Here is a 17,304-nt window from a genome sequence, read left to right as displayed (position 1 = left end):
ATTCTTTTTTTATATTATGCTTAAAAAATTCACTTGTAAAATGAATTCTTAAAATGTATAATTCTGTTTGAGCTTTAGATGCATATTTAATATTGCATATACTGTTTTATTAGTATTCATTCACAAAACTTAAATTGATTTTTAACCTCAGTATTTTATAATCATATTTATCAACTAGTTAAACAAACTGCAATTCGATTTTTAATCTTTCAGTACCTTTAGCAAATACACTTTATAAAACATGCCTAAACATCTATGAGTCTTAACAAAGGTAATGCAAGAAATGCTCAATCACCTTTAACTTTTTATTTCATAGAATTAGAAAAAATATAAATATTAACTTGTCAGTGTTTCCTTCAACAATTACCTCAAGTGATTTTAAAATAGATATTTTAATTTTTTTTATAATTTTATCTCAGTAATTTAAAAGCTTTTGTCAATAAATTATAAAATAAATGGATAAAAGTAATGATATTTCAAAAATTAAAATTTCATTTGATAGTTCTAATTACAGTTAAAATTAAAATAATTCTCTCATAAATATTTTCTTTTTAATTTCCCAGCAAACAATAACACAATCCATGATTTATGAATTAAAAAAACTGTGAGTTCCCAAATTTAAATTGTATTTAATCTAAAATTTATGCCTTCATCTGTAGTTATATTATATATTGAATACATATAGTTTAAATTATTCAATGTGGATAAATGATATTATTATACGCTGTATGAAATTTAATGAATGATTTTCCAATCACACCTAGTAGAAAATACAAATATTTGTTTTTTTTTACATGTTTTTCAACCAAAATAAAATATTCTTTTATACATGTTCATATTGTTTGAAAGACACAATTAGTAGGTAGTGCATAGTTGAAATTTAATGAAATGAACATTCTGACTGGTGAACAAAGGATTAGGCAATGTTCAGGTATTCAGGCCCACTTTTTTTGTATTAACAGGTCCTAATGAAGATACCTGGAAGTGGATTAAAATATCATCTAAATGTCAGTTCACCAGATATGATGTCCATTCAATATCTTTCAAATGTTTGTATTTTTTTCTGCTACCTGACAAAGTTAATTAACACTTAACTTACCAACAGGTATTTAAAAATTTGACCATAACTTGTTATCATTATCATTGTATTTTTTACTAATAACTTAGACCACACTCAGCTTTCTAATGATTAAAGTACAATAATGTCAAGACTGAGAGGTTAATTACTTGATCTTGTAAACCAATGTTTAAAAATGTTCTTCTTCAGATATTGATTACACTAACAAAAATACACTATTCTCTGAAATGGCTAGCTCAGTAAAACATACTGGGGAGGAATGAAACTGGAGGACATAATCATTTTACACTATTCTCTGCAATGGCTAGCTCAGTAAAACATACTGGGGAAGGAATGAAACTGGAGGACAAAATCATTGAATTTTTTGTGTATTACAATTAAGTCATTGATCCAATAAGCAGCAATGATTTAAGAAATTTTTACACGCAGTACTTTTATTTTGGCTCTTCATAAAGATACTACCCAGTGTCGATATGAAAAGTATCTGAAACAGTTTTTAATCGGAAACTAGCAGTGATATATATTTGCTATATTAGTTTCAAGAGAGAGAAGACACTTTGTTAGATGAATAAAAATTATAGAAAGCTAAAAAAATTAATACATGAAGTTCATATTAATGAGATATTCCCTCCCCCCCCCCCCAGAAAAATTAGTATAATTATTGTAATCTAAACAATTTAAATGTTGGGTCACTTTTACAAATAATGCTTATGCTAGAAATAACACGGAAAAAACCCAATACTACTGATTTGACAAAAACATTTGTCAGTTAAGAAAATAAAAGTCATGGTAATGGAAAGATCCACATTCATCCTTAATCAATTTAATCCTTAAAACTTTCACACTTGTATCAACTTTAAGTTACAGCTTAACAATATTAAAGTATGTTATCTACTACAAACTATCACAAACTTGAAAGATCCAAAAATAATACATATTATCAGACTAATTAACAGAAATGCATAATAATAATGTAGTATTAATAACAGTTACATCTAAAACTTTTTTCTAGTATAGTTGAAAATGTGTAATAAAATATTCTTCCTGCAATAAAACATGAAATACCTTTTTTTTAACACTGAAATACAGAAAATAAAGATACTACATTAACTTCCTTTGTAGTTTTTTAGCACCTTCAGCTAAGCAATAATCTATGCAATCAAAAAATAAGTATGTACTAAAACCTCAACCAATCATTCCAATAGTAACCATGAAATATACTATCTGGTGAAAACACATTAAAAACAAACTAGTTGACTTAATATTAAGCAAAGTATCATTTAATATCAACTTCAGATTGGTTTCGGTTCTTGCCAAGAGTGCTGAATCTAAAAGTATTATAAAACATCTTTATTTTTTTCATAGGTTTCTCCTTATAGTACAACCATAACACTTGACTTAGTAATGAAGCCATTTCAATATCACTATTAATGATAGTTGTTTTAAGTTTTCTAAATTTATATACGTAGTTGATTACGAAGTTTTGTTGTACAAAGGATCTAATGTTTCCAATGAAAAGTCATCATTTCCAAACGAAAGTCCTCGGCTAAATCCCACCTTTCAAAAACAAAAACATAAGATTAATTAGACAACTAATATGAGTAACTTAAAGAAAGAAATGTATTAGAACTAACTTGCACAACTAAACAATAATTTTTATGTGAAAGAAAGAGACTGAAGTTCAAAGGTGGTAAATCTCTCCAAAACTCTGAAAAATTAGAAGATGGTACTTATTTACTTAAAAGATACTCTACAAGCTCTACTGGTATAAATAATACTTTTAATCATTTCAATTTGGCAGAACATGCTTTTTAACTTTTCAAAAATAGAGAAGGATACTTAATGGCTTGTATATTTTTTACTGCTTTTCTCAGTTAAACCAGTTTTAAAAAACCCTACTCCCCAGGCTAGGTTTTTTTAACAGAAAATTGTGATTAAGCCTAGTTAAAAGGAAGTGTATTTCATGCATGTTTTTTTTTTTCAAACATCATTCCTTTCCAATTGCTATTCTACCTTACAGGTACTGAAAGATTTCTGATTAAGGGCAGCAAAATTGTTACAAATAATAATTCTTAAAACTCATAACAATTCCCGACTGTCTCTTCAATCTTCTCAAATGTCCAGTAGATCGGCACTTTTGAGTTTAACACCTGTTAAAACTGTCTGAATATTTATCTTCATTTAGGTAAATCTTTTACCTACTTCTTTCTCTTGAAATACATCTTTCCAACACTGCTTTTATGTTTAGTTGTATTTTAAAAACTACTTACAACATTTGTTTCTGTTATAACAATAGCTTTTATCTAATAAATAATTTGTTTTTACCTCTTTGGTGGTTTGTTTGTAATTAAGCACAAAGCTACACAATGGGCTATCTGTGCTCTGCCCACCACGAGTATCAAAACCCAGATTCTAGCCTTGTAAGTCCGCAGACATACTGCTGTGCCACTGGGGGCGCTTGGTAGTTTGTACACACAATTCATATTCTTATTCTACTAATACAAATTCATACTGATATATATTTTTTTAATTTGCTTAATACTAGGTCATAGTGTTATGATTCAGTAAAAAATATTTGGTTTATTTTTCACAAATGAGTATTTTTATACATTAAGTCAATAACTTTTACAAAACTCCATTTTGTTCAACTACAAAAGCTAGATCCATCAATGAACATTTCAAAATTTTACAATACTGAAATATAATTTGCAAGTTTACATCTTTTTTAATTAGCTCATTACCAAAATGATACTTTTACAGACAACTTTTTAAACTAGTAAAGTAACAATGTAAATATTTTATGACAATGCAAAACTATTTTCATAACACTAAGTGACCTATACCTACATGTGCACCAATACATTTGAAATCAGAGGTAAAAAAAGAATATTTGGGAACTTTGTAGAACAATAAACAGCTTTGTACTAGGATTATTGTTTAATATTTAATTAATCATATTTCAACTCATAGAACAGAGCCATCATCAAGTTATCTTTGATTATAGATTAACAGTTTATATGATTTAAATTACAGCAATACACTTCAAAGTTTACAAACAGTTCTCACGGGATATTAAAAACATTATTATTGGGTGGCTTATAAACAAGTTATCCCAATTGTTAGATTTACTATTTACCAGGAAGCTTTAAGCTTGTCACTATGTTAAAGATTCATCATATGTATTCCTTGAAAAATAAGGAATTCTAATGATCTTTTTCATCAGTTTGAGCAGTAAAAGTCAATAATCTTTTTCAAGTGAGATGCTTTCATTCTGTGGAAAAGTTGTGTGCGTGTGTGTGTGTGAGGGGGGGGGTTCGGCGAATCCCCTACTTTTGTGATGCAAAAAATTATGCTTGTATATTTATAGCGCAGCTGCCTCTGGTATTTAACGTTTTCTGCAGAGTCTACATTTTTGTGATGAATTATTGGCATTTTCGTTTAGCTTGAAACAGTCGCACGCCCCCAGACGTCCGTATCATTAGCATGCTGATCGTACTTCGCACAATGTGTTGGCTTTTGATCTCACAAATTAGAACCCCCCTTTCCAACATTCTGCATACGGTCTGATACCATATGTACTTAAACACATGAACTGTACTCAGTAGGAATGTGACAAGCATATCTTGTGTATGTTTAGATTACTATGCACAACATTCTGTACTCTAAGAATAAAACACGACACCAAAGTACATTCAATTAAAATTGAAAGTGATTATGTTCGGAGTTGTTTTAATAAATTATCACCCCCCAAGTCTGCAGGTTTTTAACACTAAAAAGCAGGTCTGTTTTGATACCCACTGTGACTAGAGTATAGATAGCTCATTGCTTTTCGGGTAAAATTGTGGCACAAATGTTTCATTTAATTGTGTCTGACTCTCCGTAATATACTATCTAAGCTTTTTAAACCAAATATCTGCTATATGCCTTCCCGCTTTTCGCTAAAAGAATTCCTCTTCATTTTCTCGAAATTATATAAAAAATTATTATTTAACTATCAAGAAGGGAATGAACTGATGGACTGGCAATGTTCTACTTTGAGCATTTCTGCATGACATAGCCACAAATATCTATCGTCGTTACTCATACTCTAACTAATAAAAATGCTTAGACAACTAAATATTTGAACATATTTCGTTGTTTTACTTTCTTGTAAATATTCGAACAGAACACCAACTAATTATAACACAAGAAAAGAAGTTGTATCTACACGAAAAGCATCATTATTAATATTTTTAACTTTATAACACTAAGGCAACCGACTGTCTCCTCTTTCAATATGGTGCTCGATTGCTACCATTGACTGTGTACCTACAACTAACGCTCGACCGCCTAGACTAACTGGTACATAACCGATGTCTACACCTTGAACAGCGCTGACTGGAGTAGCCCGGATCTGTTGGCCACGTCTTTTAAAACAGGGATGCCAGCCTCCAACGTATTAGTGCTAGATGAACCCACTCATTCATAGCTCTGTCATTGTTTGTGCGCGTTCATTTCTCATGTCTCCACAAATGACGGGTGAGGAGCGAAGTAACATAGTAATATAAAAGAAAATATTAAGAAAATATGTATTTGTAAATCTGAGCTGGAATGGAAGCTCGTGTAACAAGCTTACACAGCCATGGCTGACAACACGCGGGATGAGAACACTGTGGATCGGCTGTTAAAAGTTCCATTTGGATTATTAGAATATTCTGAAAAATAAAAATAAAATCAGAGGGTAGGCCCAAAACCACATATAAATTAAATTCAGAATAATTCTGGCAAACACCGTTCATTCTACTGCCAGTTGTATGAGCGTGTGGATTGGCTGACTGGTGGTTCAGTTAATAATCATTTGTTTTGTTGGCCCTGTTTACTCTTTTCTGCCTCTAGGAATTTGCTTACATCGACAAAATATGGTTTCAGTGATATGAAAAACTTGGATCGCTCTGTTAAATGCCACGCAAAGGCCAAAGAACATGTTAGTGCTGAGGTCAAACTAAAATTGCTGGGACAAGTTCATACTGCGCATGCTTTAGACAAAGGAGCACGGCTTCTAATGGCAAAACACAATGAAAACGTAAAAAGCAACAGAGACATTATTAAACGCCTGATATATGCTACCATATTCCAATCTTGCCAAGAGTTGCTGTTTCGAGGACACGACGATGTCCTTGACTCTTTAAACAAAGGTAACTACAGGGAGCTTACTGACCTAATTGCTCGTTATGATGAATTGTCGTACACATATATATCCACCAGTCTACAGTATGTACAGGAATTTCAAAAACAATGCAGAATGAATTGATTTCATTAATTGCATTTACTGTACTTCAACAAATAAGAGAAGAAGTGAAAGCTGCTCCTTTTTTTTTGCTTTGCAGATAGATGAAACCACGAATATAGTTTGTCATGCCCAGCTTTCTATAATCATTTGCCACGTTAATGAAAGTGGGCTCCCACGTGAACGATGCCTTGGCTTTTTTGATATCAATTCTGGTCGAGATGCACAGTCTATTTTCGATCTTGTCAATCAAATTATGACCGAGTTTGATTATAAGGAAAAACTAGTTGCCCAGACTTATGATGGAGCTGTTGTGATGACACCTGAATTAAAGGTATTAGAATCTAAAGTAAGAGAAGTAGCTCCAAGTGCTGTGTTTGTAAACTGTTATGCTCATCGTCTAAATCTCATATTAATTCAAGGTGCAAAGTGCATCAGGCAGGCAAGAATTTTCTTTGCACACCTTAGAAGATTCTCAGATTTTGTTTTAAAGTCAACAAAATGGGTTGCAATGCTCCTCGACTATCAACAAATGCTCGAACTTGCTGGTACTTTACCTCATGTGTGGTTTCAACTGTTTCAATAGCTACACTAAGCTATTGGATACGTTTCACAAAATTGTAAAGTCAGAGGAATATGATGACGATGCTATCAGCACTCTAGTGGCTTCATTCGAATTCTTAAAGATTTTGAGTTTGTGTTCCTGCTGTTTACCTACAACCAGGTCTTCTTTGACACAGATGCAGTATCTGACATTATGGAGAAGGAAGTCATGGATGTTACCTTTTGCAAAATCAGGGTCGATAACCTGCTTAGATCCATAGAAGAGAAAAAGTCAAAACAATCATTTGAAATCATCTATCAAAAAGCTGTCACCTTAACTGAAGATCCTGTGCCACAACATTCAAGAAAAAGCTGCCGGTTTGAGGCTGTTTATGAAGACCCAAAACGGCAGTATCATGCTTTATACTATTCTATATTAGAAAACATCATCCTTCAGATTCGAGATCGTTATGCTAGCATTGAAGAAACCCATTTCCTTGAACATTTAAACCCAGAGAGAATCGCTGCAATGAAAAATGCATTTCCACGTGCAGCATTTATTAGCTTAAAGGAAAGATATGGAAGATTTTTCGACATGGATCGTTTGAAGTTGGAGCTACAACTTTTCTATTCACAGTGACTTGCAAGGGAAGAGTGACAAACTTACAGATTTACTTTGTTACTATAAAGACAGTGGCCTTGATGAAACAATTCATGAACTATACAAGCTCATGTGCTTGACAGCAACCATCGGAGCAACATCAGCTGGTGTGGAGAGAAGTTTCTACTGTCTCAAGCAATTAAACAATTACACCAGAAACACAATGAGCCAATAACGTCTTCCCAACTTGGAGCTCTTATCTGTTGAAAAGGGAATTGTCAAATCTCTACAAAAGGACCCTTGTTGGTACAACCATGTCATTGACCATTTTGCTTTGATCCAAAACGAAAAGAAGGCAGACTTTTTTCTACAAGTAAAGGTAAAAAGATATTTGGTTTCATTCATTTGCATTTGTGTTAAATAATTGTTAGGAAGTTGCTTATTTTTACATAAATATTTATAATTTGGTTATGCTTCACTGACTTTGAATTCCATACTTACTGAGTGTATGCAATGACTTTAGTAAGGCTTAGAATAATAAATTGCAACTATAAATGTTGGTGTTTGTACTATAATTACATGGCTTAAAATCATTTGATTATAATTATTGGATGAATATTGTAAACTGAAAATACACCAAGTTGACCACAGTAATTATTAGTGTTAATAATTGGTACAAGTATTATTGTGTTAATAGCAAGCTTTATAACATTTTCCTATGTATTTTCTGTAAAACATAGCTTCTAAAAATCCTCTAGCCACTAAGTGTCTGTGCCTCAGTTTCTTGATTCACCAACTGCTACTAAATTAAAGGTGTTTCTTGATATTTGTTTAGTAAAGGTTTAGTGCCTTTGATTATCAGAGTTTCTACTATTTTCTGTCTGTTCAGGTAAGTTTTCTTACATATAATTTTAACTGTTCTCAAATATGGCATGTTTGGTGTTGAAAAGTGTATGAGGGTCCTCAAAGAATTTATTGTGATTTTCATGTCTCATCAGTTTTACTTACATAAGAATGGTTACATGAACTTTACTTAAAGTAATATCATAATTACTCTTTGGCTCTACTTTTTTTGAACAGTTTTATTGGATTTTGTAAATACTGATGTTGATGTTGTTTTTTTAATAGTACTTCCACAGATTGATGAGGTTTTCACTGACTTTTTCAACAAAAGGCATTGTGCTGATCAAAATGTTTTTATTTTGATGATGACCTACTCCTACAGACTGAAATATTATTTATTAAATACTAAAATATAGTCTTAGTACAAAGATATTTATTACTATTTCGTGACTTACTCTGTGACATCCTTACTTTCTAATTATATATAAATTTTGTTGTTAATAAATCTTCAAGATTTGGTCAAATACACAATTAAAATACAAGTCACCAGACATATGATTCAAATACAGTAAAGTGTACTAATTAATTGAAATTTTCAAAAAACAATATCCTAAAACCTATCTCTTACTTAAATAGTTATGAAATTATTATTAGAGATCTATTGCTGAACCTATTTTATATTCAATAAGTGGCCTACAATCACTATGATGTTTTCTTTTTTTACATCTAATCTATTTTTGAGAATCAGCTTTATATCTAAATCTTACCTTTCTTTTACCCACTTGCTAGGATAGATGTCATGTTTACTACAACATGATCTCAGCTTTTAAAAAATATTGATACAGGAAATTAATTTTGGTGGTGTTTTTTATTTTTATATTAGAAAATGTGACAAAAGTCACAAAAGCACTGAAAATAATTCACACACACTGTTTTTAACTGACCCAATACAAATTTTCAGAAATAACAGTGTATTATAATATGTTATTGCGGCTACATTTTGTTCGTTGTAGGCTGCTACTACTGAAATCTTTCCTTTAATACCATAGCTATAACTGGTGTTACTTATGCTTGCATTCTTGTTGCTGAAAAAATTAACCATCACAGTTAAAATACCTTTTGGAAATTAGCAGTTTTATTGTGATGTTTATCATGTGTTAGTCAAAAAATTGTAGTACTTTCCAAAATTAAATACTATATACCTTAAAAAAAAAGTTCATTTTTTCTTTGGCATAAGGCAGTGTTTCTCAAACTGAGGGGCATGAGAGGGGAGGACATGAAAGATTCTAAATGGGGGAATGAATAGGTTGTGAAAAAATATAATGTCAAGAATTTAATGAGGTAAGTGCCAGTAACGTTGCTCTGGCGAATGGGCCACTTTTTCTGCCACACTTGTATGTTAGTGTAATGACATGTTTTCTATTTATGCTTGTGTGTTATATATACATATATTTTCTATTAAGTTTTGTATTTTGTTGAGCTATTAATAACATGAAAGTTATGTTTATCCTGGGGCAGGGAGGGAATAGCACGAGAATTCTCACATTCACTACTGTAGGGCATGAGCCAAAGTATGGGAAACACTGGCATAAAGTATCTACCCACTGTGTACTCTGAGCATAAGCATTTATCTGTATCTATGCTACAACCACCCTGAAATTAGCTAGAAGTGGTGTTGAAGATCTGAATACATAAATGTTAATATAACATTTATTAAGCTTTTTTCATGTATGGAACAAATTACAAGTGAATTATTATAAGCTCACTATGTTAAAAACCAAAAAGTCTATCCAACATCAACTTACCCTCATTTCAGATAATCTCTTGTCAATTGCTCCAATAGCTGTTTCCAGCTCTTTTGTGTCTAGAAATGAAGGCTGGAAATCCCCCATTCCAAATGGGTCACTCTGAGGTGAACTGAATGGAATTGGAGTAAATACGTCCTTTTCATGTACTGAAATGTTACAAAAATATGTTTAACATGCAAAGAGTGAATATTATCTATCTTCCTAGCAAACTCTTAAACATTGTTTATGTGCTGCAACTTCCTGTTTATTAGTTGTACCCCATATATTACATCACTTACTCTACGCCCAATATCTTTCTTATATACTGAGGATTTACCTACCCTATGGGACCAAAGTTTAAGTGAAGCAGCATGAATTTTACTTCAACAGAAACTTGGTGTATATAGTGAATTTTATTTCAGAAATGGAAACTTACTTAGATGTTTTATTTGTTCATCATTATGACGCAAATATACACAATTAGACCTTCTATTTAAAGAAACAGATGAAAGAATATTAAGATTCAAAGATGCTATAGCCATTAAGATTTGCAGCCTGTTGAATAATACAGTTAAATCTGAAATATACTTTTAATGAGCTTGAACAATATTTATTACAATTACTGTTTTAATGACATACAAGTAAATTTACATGAATTTCAATAGGAATAACCACTTAATTGATTGTTTGTTTGTAGTTATACATTCATTCTGCATTTCATTTAACTTTGGTTCACATGTAACATTCCTTTAACTCTTTAAACTTCAATGGATGCTGGCAGCATCCAGCGAAAATCCTGATTTACCCATCAGACGATGACAGCATCTGATAATATTTATGTCTCTTTGGCTGAAAACTAATCCAAACCATGTTATTATCCACCTTTAATAAATAGAGTGGAGATTTTATAAAGTATGGTGATAATTATTAGGATATCATGAAATTATAGTAATTATAGGCCTATTAGTCTTACTTAAGTTGTGGGAAAGGTTTTGGGAAGTCTGGTAAAAGATGCTTTGCAAAGTCTTTTAACAAAGTTTAGAAATTTATTGGATAGCCAACATGGTTTCACTTAGTGAAAATCTTGCCTTACAAATCTTTTGACATTCTTTGAAAAGGTTACTGCTTATGTAAGTGAGGGTAATGGTGTATATTTGGTGTATCTAAATTTTCAGAAAGTATTTAACAAAGTGCCACCTAAAAGTCTTGTAAAAAATATTATCTCTGTAGATGTGGGTAATAAGTTAGCAAACTGGATGGAAGAGTGGCTAGATGGAAGAAAGCAAAGGGTTGTTACAAATGTAGTTCAGTCAAACTGGATTAACGCTACAAGTTGGGTACCTCAGGGCCCAGTCTTAGGACCTTTGCTCTTTTTGAGTTATATATTAATGACATAGATGAAGGAATAAACAATAAATTACTTAAATTTGCAGATGATATTATGTTTTGCATGTTGCTAGCTGTGAAGAGGATGCTGCGGATTTACAAAAGGATTTAGATAATTTAGCGAGTTGGGAAAATATATGGCAGATGGGTTTTAACTATAATAAATGCACGATAATGCATGTGGGTTATCATAATTTAAATTACAAATACAGTTTGGATGGGAATAACCTTAACAGTGTTATGAAGGAAAGGGATCTTGGTGCAATAGTCAATCAGTCGCTAAAGTCATCCAAGCAGTGTGCTGTTACTAGTGGTAAGGCAATAGGATTTTAGGTTGTATCTACAGAAATACTGAATACAAGTCTAAAGAGGTTATAATTTTATTGAACAGGTCACTGGTTAGACCACATTTGGAATATTGTGTTCAGTCTTAGGCTCCTTACCTTAGGAAAGACATTGAAATGTTGGAAAAGGCTCAGAGAAGGATTACTAAAATGGTGCCTGGACTGCAGGGTTGTCATATGATGAGAGGTTGAAATCTCTAAAATTTTCTCTTGAAAAAAGAAGAGTTGGGGGGAGGGGGTCTGATTGAGGTGTTTAAGATTGAAAAGGGAATTTATAGTGTTGGTGCATCATCTTTTTTTTCATACATTACAATTAGAATAGTAGAACCAGGAGATACAAGTATAAATTTTGGCAGGGTAGGAGTCATCTTCAGTTAAGTCAGCTTCATTTTTCTAACAGGACAGTTGGAATGGGTTGCCTTTGAATGTTGTAGAGGCAGTAGATTTAAGGAAGTTTAAGAAAATGCTTGATCAGTCTGTTGAGTTAATAGATCTCTGCAAACAAGCCAGCCCATATCATATTTAAATATACACCTCCCTCTTTTCATTGAACTAATCCCATAAATAAAATTAGCTAATCTGCTTGCCCGTATATATTAATCCAAGCCTAGTATTCAGCCCTAGTGACTTACTTATAATTTCATCTTCAGAGTTATATCTTGGCAGTATCCCTAACAGAAGTTATTATGGCCCTTTTCTTTGCATGTTTTTATCAATAATTTGTACTTATCAATTAGCTCCTCTGACATACCCTTCCCTACATTATTAGCTTCCATCTGCACAACAAAGACTGTATCACTACTAGTACCCTTCACTATATCACTTGTCTTCCAATTGTATTCTCAAATCCCTATTCTGGATAGCATTACCTAATTCTTTTCTCCCTATTTTCCTCATAGACTATCTTATCTACATGTAGCACTAAAGAATCGCCTAAAGCAATAACCTCTGTTTTTCATTCCTATAATCATTTGAACTTTTTGTTATCCTTCCCTCTTGAAGTTTATCATCTTCACAAGTTAAAGGCTAAAAATCTAAATCTGAATGAGAAGTGTGAAAATAGTTCTCACTTCAGTTATTTTGATCACACAGTACCATTTCCAGTGTAGGTAGGTGCCATGTTAAAAAGTACCTTACTAGCAATTACTAGGAGGTTAACATTTTGGCTCAGTTGGTATAGCACTTGATGGTGTGCAAGAGGTTTTGAATTCAAATACTAGTTGAAATAATATAAAAAAAAAGAAATTATTATACCAGTAGTTTGCAAGTCCAGTACAAAAGCCCAGTATTACTATAACACCACTACATCGAAAATGATCATAGGTGAAGACTATAAAGCAGCTAGTAACTCTAAGTTTATTCATAATACATTGTGATACGTATAAATGAATCATGTAACATGCAGTTAAGGCAAACTGCAGTAGGAAAAGGCTGGTTTACCTCAGCAGTAAATACTGCTGACTTAATTGAACTACTAACCCAGAAAAAACGAGGAGATCAACACTTGTTGACTGCTGTTGATTTTACTCCCCCTGAAACAAGTGCTTAAACTAACTAATGCACTGGCCAAAAGGGTTTAGCAAATCAGGTTTAATCCACACAATCAAACAAATTAGCTTTGAAGAACAACTCTTCATAGAATTTGGTAGCACACTTTGAATAGTAAAACTATGACAATACCATGTCGTTTATAAACTGACAGATTAACAGAGAAGATCATTCAGAAAGTCTAGAACATGTTACTTATTTTGGACAGAGATAACTGAAGAGATTATTCTAAGAAAAAAAAGTTGGTCTTGCAGTGGACCCGATGTTTGGTTAGCCATCCAGCAAAACTTGGTTTGTCTGTCTACAATATTAAATGTTATAGCTGTGCAAAGCAATGAGATATCACACACCAGCAATGAGGGAAAGCCATGTGTGGAACAAATAATATAGAAAAACTGTGAAAGCTGCATCAGCCATGTTGGCACCAATGTAACATTTGCTCTTCAAACTATAACACCAAGTGACAAGTTACCTTGTAATTTTACAAATATAGGCTCACATGTTCATACTCTTCACACACACTTGACCTGTTTCAATATAAAGAAACCGTTGCATTGCTATACATATGCTCTTAAGTGTTCAACTGGAATATTCAGTGTTGACTAATTTTCTATTAGGATACATAGTGCACAAAACAATCTATTGCTAATCAGAATTTGTAATGCTACAGCTATGATAAGACAAAACTAACTGCACCCTCTCCTTTACCTCACCATTATGTAAACCATATATCTAATGATCAGTTATCTGATATAAAATGTAAAACGATTGGTTATTCATCCTAAACTATAATATTTATACATACTACAATTCATGATAGAAATGTATAACAAAACGTCGATGCTTTCTTTTTACCCAAGTTTTTGAACCTTTCCTTTGCTCTCCGTGTTTATTTCATTCTCTAACAAACAAACTTTTTCAATCCTTCCGTTACTGCAATACCTAGTATTCTGAACTTTTACCTGTGAATGCCAAAGTACATCAAATACCACAAGTTGCTGTTTCATGAACACCAAAATGAAATAAATCGGTACTTGGTTTTCAAAATTGTTTGTATTCATCTGTTTCTATATATATTCATTAAAGTGTGATAATTGACTTTCTAATTGCTCTTGTTACAAATTCAACATCACTGCAACATTCTTTGCTATATAAGGTGTAACCAGCACTCCTGGGATATGGATAACCTCAGATAAATTTTAATTAATATAAACTTTGAAAAACTCAAAAAATTCAACAGTCACTGAACCTGTAAATAGTCTTGAGAGTAATGCACACAATGGAATATACTTTTGGTAAGTTATATGCAGTGTTTTAAGAGTGTTCAATACTTCTGTGAAAATCGTACATAGACTTTGAAGTTCAAAAGCTAAACGAATTCCTTTGATACCCGACTTAGTTTCAGTATTGGATACTGCTACATCTAAATCCACGAACGTTGAACTAGCGTTCTACATTTTGAATAGTTTAACATCACACATGGATAAAAAACTGACAAGTAATTAGGGAGCAGCTCAAATTTATCTCCTAGTTTTATTAAAGCACAGTCCAATACAACATACAAAATAGTTTTGAACTGTTGTTTCAGAGTAATAATTGGCTCATCGTCAGACTCGTAACTAGCAAAGCACTTTTTTGTCTGACAGGAAACTCTGCTAATTCCAGAGCAACCGATATTTAGCACCTTCGAAAACGTTTTCTCTATATTGAAAACAGGTTTCCATGTTCCACTGGCTAAGTTACTAACAATACCAAGTATCACAAAAAAACAAAACAAAATTAAACGTCACCTTAGCTCATCTGCTAATGATCCAGCTTCGGAATAACCTGCAATATCCACTGTAGTTTCTTTCAGTTATTAATATTGCTAACATACCTTTTGTCTATATTACTACTACACTACATCTAGTGACGGAAAAAGTATGAGTGATATTGACAAAGGACTCCAAAATAGCCCATCTGCTAGTTGATGCTACAAACACAGTATATATTATTAGAAGAAATACTTTAAAAAGATTTTGATCAACTGCAAGAACTTGCGGCACCATAAAATACAAGATTCAAAGAATGACAGCTACAAGGAATGAAAAATCATTTTGCTTAGTTGCAGCAAAATAGACTCAAAAATCTTCTCATACTTGCATCACAATCATACCCCTGACCTTAGCAATAGTCAAATATTCCGTAGCCATAAACCAATATCAAAAATGTCGAGTTTAATAGTTTCTTCAAAACGTGAAAAATCCATTTTCAATGCCACTTATTCTGTATTGATTGTGACTTTCTTTCAATTCCTTGCAACTGCTTATATACTGAGAAACAAGATTTGTCCAATATGCTTTTTTTGGATTACCTCTAATTGCTTTTTCTTTCTTCTTTTCGCCATGTAACACGTATTTTAACACTCACTGATGTTGCAATTAAGTATCAATTTAGTTATATATTAATTTTGATTATTAGTTAATTTAGTAGTTACTGTATTCCTCCTCACTAAGCTATTTTTCGAATTGAGTTATTCCCTTGGTTAATTCACTTTTTCATATATTTGCCTTTACCTCTTTTCAAATCATTTGAAAGCTGTTCCACACAATTTATAACAGTTCCCAAATCATGGAACATTCTGCGTATTCTTTCGAGATGACTCTCAAAGATACTACTGCTTACCCTAAACATGACTAACTAATCGTGCCTGAAATAAAATGTTCTGGAATAATCGTAAAATGTATGTTATGCAGCTGCATGGTTGCCATTCGTTTATCTAAAATACATTAAGTAAATCATAATAATCATCATGTAACAACAAATAAACAAATTTTAAAGTTAATTTGTTATTGAAATAAATAGCACTGGTTTTAAGTATATACTCTCAAACTATTAAACGAGGCTAGATAAAAGTAACCTAAAAAGGTGAAACATGCACCCATATAAAATAGAATGTATTTTATATTTATGGCAAAGCTACTAAGACTATCTGCTGCCATCCCTAATTTTGAATTACCGCTCAGAAGGAAGACAGCTAGTCACCAGCACTCAACCATCCACAATCCAAGCTAAGACTGTCACTTTTAAAATGCACCCATAGCTTAAAGTGCGGGAAACATTTTGTAATAACGTACAGATTTGAATTCGGCTTGAAAGCTCCGAAATACACAGGTCTACTACAGGACCAGCATAAAAAGTAAGAACCTGAAGAGACTGACTAAACCAAGTGAAATGCATACAATCCTCTTAGGACAACAAATCAGATATCAGAATACAAGTTCCATATTGCATCTTATATTATCACAATATAAGGAAAACCTAAGTATTAATTAACTCAAACTGGAAAGTAAAATAGCCTCAAACACTTTCGATTTGGGAAAGTACAATTGATGTAGTTAGAGACTACGTTTACACAACGCTGTTTCATATACGAAGTATGTAAAGTTATTTAGATAACATTTCCTATAATCGATTTAGAAGTGCTAACCCGAAAATGCAGGTTGGCCATTGTCCTTGCAATCACTAACTATAAAATGCTTATTCCCTTTGTCACTCTGCCGAGAACGCTTTCACACTCCTTTTTTGGTAATGCTCAACAATATACGTCGTCGCTTAGCAACAAACTATCTAATCAAAAACGCCTTATGTACGAAGAAAAAAGGTGCGGCAAAAAAACAAAAAAACAGATTGAGCATGCAACTTAAGAAATGAAATCAAAATTGACCACTAAACTGATAGCTACACTTATAGCATTGATAAGAATTTTACAGCAATTATTCATGCATTAGTTCGGCCGCGGTTTTTGTTCTACTTGGGGTAGGTAAAACAAAATACACGGCCTAGTTAACTAATGAATAGCCCCCCAGTGGTACAGCGGTATGTCTGCGGACTTACAACGCTAGAATCCGGGTTTCGATACCCGTGGT

At 32.4% G+C, this 17,304-nt stretch overlaps 1 protein-coding gene across 4 annotated transcripts in view; it reads right to left on the bottom strand.

Moving 5' to 3' along the window:
* Positions 1–2,412: 2,412 nt before the first annotated feature.
* The window catches only part of LOC106459038 (PTB domain-containing engulfment adapter protein 1-like), a 119,913-nt gene continuing 105,021 nt past the window's right edge, over positions 2,413–17,304 (bottom strand). For all 4 annotated transcript variants that reach the window (XM_013918611.2, XM_013918610.2, XM_013918612.2 and 1 more), the window contains 2 exons: positions 10,137–10,285; positions 2,413–2,635 (listed from right to left, as the gene is read on the bottom strand). In XM_013918611.2, coding sequence (XP_013774065.1) covers positions 2,552–2,635; positions 10,137–10,285 — 233 coding nt within the window. In that variant the 3' untranslated portion in view covers positions 2,413–2,551. The remainder of the gene's footprint in view (positions 2,636–10,136; positions 10,286–17,304) is intronic.

Source organism: Limulus polyphemus, unplaced genomic scaffold, assembly GCF_000517525.1.
Source record: "Limulus polyphemus unplaced genomic scaffold, Limulus_polyphemus-2.1.2 Scaffold550, whole genome shotgun sequence".
Taxonomy (NCBI): Eukaryota; Metazoa; Arthropoda; class Merostomata; order Xiphosura; family Limulidae; genus Limulus; species Limulus polyphemus.
The sequence above is the reverse complement of the archived record's forward strand: the minus strand, read 5'-3'. Positions and strand labels throughout refer to the sequence as shown.